The sequence below is a fragment of the Tachypleus tridentatus genome, chromosome 12 (assembly GCF_004210375.1).
Source record: "Tachypleus tridentatus isolate NWPU-2018 chromosome 12, ASM421037v1, whole genome shotgun sequence".
Lineage (NCBI taxonomy): Eukaryota > Metazoa > Arthropoda > Merostomata > Xiphosura > Limulidae > Tachypleus > Tachypleus tridentatus.
Window position 1 is genome coordinate 122,828,481 of NC_134836.1, and position 9,523 is coordinate 122,838,003.

The 9,523-nt window shown below is 33.8% G+C and overlaps 1 protein-coding gene across 1 annotated transcript; it reads right to left on the bottom strand.

Moving 5' to 3' along the window:
- Positions 1-1,101: 1,101 nt before the first annotated feature.
- On the bottom strand, positions 1,102-7,517 carry LOC143234578 (uncharacterized). The gene is made up of 4 exons (XM_076472036.1): positions 7,380-7,517; positions 7,083-7,141; positions 6,105-6,331; positions 1,102-2,687 (listed from the first exon to the last, which is right to left on the bottom strand). The coding sequence occupies exons 2-4, from the start codon at positions 7,090-7,092 to the stop codon at positions 2,541-2,543; spliced, it is 384 nt and encodes a 127-aa protein (XP_076328151.1). The 5' UTR covers positions 7,093-7,141; positions 7,380-7,517; the 3' UTR covers positions 1,102-2,540.
- Positions 7,518-9,523: the final 2,006 nt, after the last annotated feature.

Here is a 9,523-nt window from a genome sequence, read left to right on the forward strand (position 1 = left end):
ATCCGAGTACAGAAGTGAGTAATTAGTCTAACAAAATGATACAAAATTAGTATGTTTAAGGCATACCCTACATGAAATACAATTACACGCCTCTTAGCGATTCCTTGTATGGAAGCTAAAAGCTACAATCGAAGACAAAATAATTAGTAACTCCTAGCCCCATTAACTAAAATCTGTACATAATACTGAAATGTATCTCAAAACTTTATCGTTTAATATTGGTTATTATGTGAGTACTTCTGATATTATGTTTAATAATAGTGTTTCCAATCATTAAAGATATATAATGTTATTGTGATTTAATGAAACAAATTGAAACCAGTACAAGATAGTAATAGTAGTGTATTTAATCACTAAAGACATACAACATTGTTTCTCGAAACTAGAGTTCCACAGTTCGTGATGTGTAAGCTACTTCTGCAAGACGAAGTAAATTATTGGATATTTTTGTCACACTAAACCAGTGGTGGCTTACAGCTTAAGGTATTAAGAAAAAATAAGAAATTATCCTGTCGAGTAGAAATCAGTATATACATTTCTGGTATGTATTTATTTTATTGATTGATGGGTTTTCATGCCAAACTATTTCAGAAATAACAGATTTAACGTGGATTTTGTTCGTTTTTTTGTGTAGTTTCAAATTAATGATAATATGTTAAAGTATATTTCCATTAAATGCAAACTATAGCATGAAATTAAAGGAAAATAACGAAAACAAATTATATTCTTTAGTATTAAAATTTTTCAATTATCTTTTGAATTACACCCCACTCTTTGAATCCTGTTGTTTTAAAGTAGGTGTTTGTTTGAAAGATATAATTTAATTTACTCTTTAAAAACGTTTAAAAGCTATTATATAACCTGAGTCCTTAATCATATAAGTAAACAAAAACTTTCATTCGATTTATGAGATTTTATCGAAACAGCTCAAAATGACCATTACTAAAAATTTCAAAATTAAAAAAGTAATTGTTTTAGTGTCTAGCAAAATAATTAATTATATAAATTGTTTTCTAAATTAAATAGTATTTTGTCAACTTACGTAAAAATGTCGTTTCTAAACAGACTACGGAAGCAAAATTATTTAATGACACCAAGAGATAACATTTGTGAACCAAGAAATCTCGGACTCATTTATTTCCTGATTTAATCAACAAACAGAACAGGAACAACAGAACGAAAACCGTCAATTAACATTAATCAAATATCATGAAGTCTATTGAAACGATTAGGCTTAACAACAAAAAACTTATTGCTCTTGTACTTAAATTTTGCTTTATGTTGTTTTTTTTTTATAGTTTAATATAAACATTGAATTGTTACTAAAATTCATACCTCACGAGGCCCAATTTAATGTAAAATTATCCTGCATTGTTTGAATTGGCATGATTTATGTTTTTTAGAGAATTTTACGAAAGTTTTGATGACACAACCTAGGAATTAGTAACAGGAACTGTTTTCAATACAAAAACCTTTTTACTAATATTATAAGACAGAAATATGGTGTGTTTAATAGCTTAAAAAATTAAGCAGCTTAAGTCACTTTAATTTTTAAAACTATCAGAATTTGTCAAGCCTATTTTTAAGAATAGCATTATATCTCTCTAACAACACGGATAAAACTAACTTTCAAGCAATCTCTTTGCTTGTACGATAATTAAGATGACGTTTCAGAGAAAATTATTTTTGTAGCTTACTTACTCTTGTTTAATATATTTTTAGGGTTAACACGTGAAATTAAAATATATCATCAAAGCCCGCAACTCCCTCTAGTTAACAAATAAATTATAATATCAAAAATATACAGCTCACAACAATATTAATATCGTTGTAAAGAAAACTTTCTTATTCAACAGGACATTTCTACTGGATAGATTGGTTTGGTTTGTTTTGAATTTCGCGCAAAGCTACTCGAGGATTATCTGCGCTAACCGTCCTTAATTTACCAATCTAAGACTAGAAGGAAAGCAGCTAGTCATCATTTCCTGATAGATATATAAAAAGTGAGGGAAACATAGATAGACTTAATCTACTGAACTCTCTGGCTCACATTTTAATATCCAGGGCTGACAAATTAATTTTTATTATTTACAGACTTAGTAAGAATTGTGATTATTATCGCTAACTGCCAAATCTAATGATACTTAAGCCTAATGTGCGATCACTGAAGAATGAAACAGAAACGTCAGAAATAATTGACTTATACGTCTGTTCATGCATATACACAAACAATCACAGCCATATTTATATATTTTTGCATTTATTTATAAACGCAAAGATTTCAATAGCTTTTTCTCCTCCACAATCGAGGATATTTCGTGCAAATATCATGACAAATATTTAAAAATTATTGACTCAGTAAATGATGTTATTACGAATGCAAATTATCTCAGATACTACAGTTGCTTTGTGTCGCCATTTTGAAAACGTTTGCGTGTTTTAATTATTAAAAATATGTATTTATCTTCTGAGATAATGGAAAAAATCATCTTTCTGTTGGTGCTTTTTTTTTCGTTTTCCAGACACATTTAAAATTTATGTCAGTGGTGACGGTGATGGTGAAATGGTGGACGGTGGTGGTGGTGGTGATGGTGGTGTCTGTTATGAAGAGCACTATCAACGATGCCTCCAACAACAGCTCCAGCTACTAGACCTGCTCCAAACCCGTGCCGTGCAGGGGGGCGGCGCTGAAAAAGAAACAAAACACCATCACATTATATATTAATGAAAAGTGGTCGTTATACCTCATTTTAACACAATGTATACTGATTAAATAACATATTATGGGATAGTTCCTATAGAAACATTATTTCCAAGTAATTTTTACTGGAAATATACGTTTGAACCAAGTATGAAGAAAAAGGCTTGTGCTAAACAAGTCATACAAATCATTTGTGTGCTAAATACCTAATTTCCAGAATTATATACAGTAATCATGCATGTTTCGTTACAAATGAAAATATTATTTGCTAGCTATCAAGCACTAAGCTACAATCCCCGTCACACCAAACATGCTCGCCCTTTCAGCCGTGGGGCCGTTACAACGTTACGGTCAATCCCACTCTTCGTTGGTAAGAGAGTAGCCCAAGAGTTGGCCGTAGGTGATGATGATTAGCTGTCTTCCCTCAAGTCTTACACTACTAAGTTAGGTACGGCTAGCGAAGATAGCCTTCGTGTAGCTTTGCACGAAATTAAAAAACAAACTGTTGACACCCCAGGTATTTTCGGACAACAATAAGATCTGGTTTATCATGACTTGCACTGTATGATATTTTTTAACTCTTAAACTGTAAAAGAATTTTATAGTATATATCCAAATACTCCAATTTGAAATTATGATTAAGATTAAACTTCCTGTTGCAAAAAGTTAATTTGTTGTTGTGTCTCAAAATAGTTAGTTTTTCTTCTTGGCAGTTGTCCTATATATTATTAAAATGATTACTTTCAAACTTCGTATAATTTCGTGTCTTCCTAAAACACTTGTCACTAAGCCTATTTCTTCTTACAAGGTAAGAAGTGATCCAATACATTATGAGCAAAGAATATATGTGAAATTCGTCGTTCTCAATGCATTTTAACAACATTCATTAGCTTAATCAGATTTATTTATAGCCCTAAAATTTTAATAATCACATCTGCCACCAGATGAGGCTAATAAGGTAAACACTGAATAAAAGAAAATGTTTATAATTAATCACAAAGCTACACAATGGGCTACCCGCGCTCTGCCCATAACAAGTATCGAAACCCCGTTTCTAGCGTTGTAAGTCTCGAGACATACCTCTGTACTACTGGATGGTGTCAAGAAAAGAAGGTGCAATGTTGTTTGATTCGGTTTATTACAGGTCAAACCCATTAATTACCCTTCTTGTCAACAGGGGACGCCATAAACACAAACGATAAAAAACACGCTAACCATTTCTTCATCTTTAATGACACTCTTATTCAAATGTTCACACGCACATTATGAAAGTGATAATATAGATCAAACTAGTAATGTCATCTAGTGGTGAGAAACATACACTCGAAGAAACCTGTGGGGATGTTGGAAATAGATAACTTTGTGTAAAGGTGATGGATAACTTGAATTATAAGAAGGTAGGTTTATTGCAGCTGCATAATCTAAATAACCTGGATAGTCTAAAAATTAAAAAAAGTACACACACTTTAAGATAAAACAGTAATATGTATCTGTGTACCAAACTTTTCATTTCATTAAGTCACCACCAGAGGCTATGTTTATTTTTCTTTATGACTGATCTGTAAAACAGAAATGGCTGCATTCAGTGGGTCAACGTAATTTCAGTTAATAATTCTTAAAATATTTCACATTACGGCCAACTAATAACACATAATACATATAATAACACATATGTTTTAAACAACACATGTTTGAACACAACAGGAAAAAAATATACTGTGTGCTCTTAAATTATTCAAAGTATGCGCACAAAATAAATATTTATTATTATGGACCTATATTACCATAGAGGTCGCTCACAATAAGTTGTTGTTTTGAATTAAGCACAGAGCTACAAAATGGGCTATCTGTGCTCTGCCCACCAGGGGTATCGAAACCCGATTTTTAGCATTATAAGTCCACAGACATACCGCTGAGCCACTGGGGGGTATGCTCGCAATAAGCTTGGTTTGTTTGTTTTGAATTTCGCGCAAAGCTACACGAGGGTTATCTGCGCTAGCTGTCCCTAATTTAGCAGTGTAATACTAGAGAGAAGGCAACTAGTCATCACCACCCACCACCAACTCTTGGGGCTTCTCTTTTACCAACGAAAAGTGGGATTGACCGTTACATTATAACGCCCCCACGGCTGAAAGGGCGAACATGTGTGGTGTGACGGGGATTCGAACTCTCGAATTACGAGTCGAGTGCCTTAACCACCTGGCCATGCCGGGCCCTGCTCGCAATAAGACGTTCAAGTTTGACATAACATAATCGCTTTAAAATTGCATTTTCAGAGAGATGGATGGCTACATATTTTCCAACAGACGAAGAATTAGTATTTTAGTCTATCGTAGTCGACGTATACAGAGCAAACAAATCACGTTTCGAGGGGTTATCTTAAGATAATATACATGTTCTCATAGTTTGTATGGCCAGGGTGCGTGCAATTTGTTGCTACCTGCTACTTTTACACTCCTTTATCTAACATTAAGATAGTGGATGACTCAAACCTCACTTGTACTGATCTAACATTGTTTAATTTTCTAGCCTTGCACAATAACTGATTTTCATTCAGAACTCAACTGTTATCAGTATTGCTTTTCCAGCTGGATTACTTATATTTGCCCATGATTAGCAATCATGTGCTTTTAAAGATAAACGATTGGATAGTTGTTTGTTTGTTTTTTTACAGTGAAGACATTTTATACTAACTGCTGTGTCCACCGCGGGGAATCGAACCCCGGATTTTAGCGTTATAAGTCCTCAAAATTACACTGTCCCTCTGTGGGGGGTTAGTGATAAATATAATCTGAAAGAAATTACAAACGAGACAGCTACATTATGCTAACAAACTTTTAAATATGCGCTCAGATATTTTTTACATAAACTAGTTTTTACTGTTTTATTTGTATAGTTCTTCGTTTGGTTTGTTTTAAATTTCGCTCAAAGCTACACGAAGGCTATCTGCGCTAGCCGTCCCTAATTTAGTAGTTTAAGACAACAGGGAAGGCAACTAGTCATCTCCACCCACCGCCAATTCTTGGGCTACTGTTTTACCAACGAATTGTGGGATTAACCGTTACATTAAAACGCCCCGCCGCTGAAAGGGCGAGCAAGTTTTGGCGTGACGGGGATTCGAACCCGCGACTCTCGAATTACGAGTGGAGTGCCTTAACCATCCGTCCATACCGGGTCTGTACAGTTCTTTAGTAACATGTTGTGCAGTTTTTACGTTAGTAATATGTTGCCTCAATTGAATTTTTATAAAAAAGTATATAAACGTATGAAGCCATCAGCTACTTCTCGAGAGTTCTATATTACACCACAAGATAATTAAAACGTCTCGAGTATTATAGCTTATTTTCAAAAGAAAATTTAAAAAAATTAAAATGTTAAATATGTTATTTCAGTTTCAAATTACCTCTTCCTGTATAATAACTGTATTCTGTGGCCGCATGGGTCTTTGGGTAATTACAACAGTATTTGGAGGCGGTGGTGGGGGAGCTGGAGTCACGTAGGTCACGCTACTGCTACCACCTGGTGGTTGGAAGTATATAGTCGAAGACGCTGGTGGCGGCGGTGGATATGGATAACCTGGATTAGAGGGAGGAGGTGGATTTATTCCAGTTGGATAGCCTCCAGGGTAGTCTAAAATTCATAAAAACAAAATATATACACAAAATCTACACACTTCAGAACAAGTTTGTTAATCTTGGTTTAAAATAATTATTTATAATTTTACGGTAAAGTGGCGCTGAAGTAGAATCGATAATAAAATAATTATTTAACTTAATTTTACGTGGCTTAATTATTTATTAATTTTATTTTCCACTTATTATCACCTACTAATAATTTCAATTCTTTTCTTCTCTCAGTCAGTGTAGTTATTTTATTTAAATAAATGTTTGTCAGTACGAGATACCAAGTGAAGAAAAAGTCACATTTAGTCTTATTTCTCAATCAAACTTTCTAGAGTCCCAGCCTGACGACTTATGATGCTAACAACTGGGTTTCGATACTAGTGGTGAGAACGTCACAGATAGTCCATTGTGTAACTTTGTACTTAATAACAAACAAAAACTTCTCCACTGACCAGAGTCTTTAGATAATTTAACAAGGATAAACCTCACGGTACGAAACGTCCAGATATAAAAAGTGAAAATCGAAGATTATTCGAAATTTAGCAAGAAAGGAAAGTTTTTTAAAATTATTATTTTAGTACAATATCAGATGTCATAGCAAACAATAAAGTTTGTGTTATAATAAAGTAAGAGATATAACACCGTCTGCTGTTAGAACGTTTCGGTGGGTATGTGTTCATACACATAAACACACAGGTTTAAGCCTGTGAACATATTGTTTCAAAGCTAACAAGTCACAAATATTTTTGTATACTTACTGTAACTCATAGTTTTATCCTTTTAGGGCTAAACTGGATCAAAATATCTTCAGTTAGTCCTAAAAACAAAGTAAAAGCATGCATTACTCAACGGAATGACGTAACTGTATTACAGAACTTTCATTTCAAATCGAAAAATAACAAGAAAATAAACGTTTAATTTCCCCCATTTTAGAACAAAATACTTTGAAAACAGTTGAGCATTTCATATTTTAGACACGTACGTACAATTTAACACAAACTGTTTTCTTTAAATAACGTAGCTAGTTAGGGAAAGAAATAGCTAGACTCACTTACCACACCGTTTACGACTCGTCTATTTTGGAATTTTAAACGGATAGTAACAGGTGGTGTTTTATTTAAATAGATAAAAGTCCGGCGTGTTCTATTTCTTCTCCCTGGCACAATATTTCTATTAGTGACTTCAGTTAAAAGAAGTGTCTAGAAGTGACTCGGGAGACTATTTCGAACATATCACGCTCAGGTTATCTTCACGTGATGTGACGTCAAGAAACGATTGCACCTGCACACAATAACAGCTCGCGCGTGATTCAGCTGTAGTGCCTATTCGAAACTTATATCTGGTTACTAAAAGGAGATATAACAGCATTCATTACGATAATGTTGTTACATGAAACAAGCTTACTTCATCAAACATTTATCTAATCTATTCACATACGTAGTAAAACAGATAAAATTTCGTAGTCAAAATTAAAGCGTTGTTGTTGAGTTTTTTCTGTAAAGAGCTTTTGTTTGTAATTAAACCTAAATTTACACAATGGATTATGTTTACTGTGCCCACCAAGAGTATTGAAGCCACTTAGGAAGGGGGTGTAAAGTGTTAGTGCAAATGGCTTACGTACATACAAACAGTTGTTTTTGTTACTGTTTGTTTTGTGCAAAGTTATACAATCATCTCAAAAATCAAACTCGGGATTTTATTGTCGTATGTCCGAAAACTGGAGGACTTGCGTGTATAATAATAATACATACATATTTGTTTTGTTTAATTTCGCGTAAAGCTATACGAGGACTATCTGCGCTAGCCTTTCTTAATTTATTAGTGTAAGGCTAGAGTGAAGGCGGCTAGTCATTACCACCCATCACTAACTTTTGGGCAACTCTTTTTTACCAACGAATAGTGGGATTGACCGTAAATTTATAACGCCCCATGGTTGAAAGGGCGAGCATGTTTGGTGCGACGGGGATTCAAACCCGCGGCGCTCAGATTAGGAGTCGAGTGCCTTAACCCACCTGGCCATGCCAGGCCTAATGTGTGGTTAGCGGTGCTTTAAAAAGCAATTGCAGTGGCTGCCTCTGAGAAATTAAAGACTTAAATAAGACATCCAGATATTTTATCCAGCAGAATTTTGCGATCATTATGAGTTATAATTTATTTGTATAAAGCATTGTTATTGGAAGTCACATAAGTGATTATATGTTTTTTTTTTTTAAATATCAAAATGCTCGCTTAACGAAGTATAATTTGTGGCACTTAGTTGCATATTCATCTTTGAATGACTATATACAATCAAATATTTCATCAGAATGCTGTCAGTCTAACTGTGTAATAATTTCTACCTAAAGAGCTTCTATAACTGAAAATAATTATTTAACATTAATAAAATTGGCCTAATTACTGTAACAGATAACGTTATCTGTTGGTTACATTCGTTGCTAGTGGTGTTTTTGACCCTTGCAAGTGATGGGTTTTTTATGCTGCTATTTTGAGACAATGACATGTGGCTTTCGTACCATATCTGTATGTGAAGCGTATCTCTTTAATAGTTTCTTATGTGATAAAAGGTAGACCATAATGAGTAAACATACGGAAAAGAGAATGAAAATAATCTATCAAAAAATATTCACTATGTTTTTATTATAATTAAATTTTATTATAAACCTAAACCTGCACTACACTTCTTTATAAATTTTTTATCGTTGTCTTTATTTGCTTTACAATTAGTGTATTTTCAAAGTATATTTACTCCAAATGAACACCCAGTCTCTCCAACTTTAACACTCAATATTAAAGAAATATTATAATGTAAACAAAGAGTTCAATAGCCAAGTGTAAATTTCGAAATCGTTAGTTACCTTACCGCACATCCTTTTTTAAAATGGCTGGTCGCATTCTAGTACTTAGCATACACGGATTGTTAATCCAATAATTCATGGTTCGCGTCCCATTTAAGCAGGATTTGTTCAAACATTTTGAAAGAGATAAACGGACAACAAAAACGCTCATAAAATATACTCTTTGTTTACTTTTCTCACAGAGCAAATAATTGTCGCCAAAATTTTGATATAGATTTTTTTTGTGCTTTCCATCCTCCGCCATAGCCAGATGGTTAAGCTGTTCGACTCGTAATCTGAGGGTTGCGGGTTCGAATTCCCGTCGCTCCAAACATGCTCGCTTTTTCAGACGTGGGGGGCGTTAT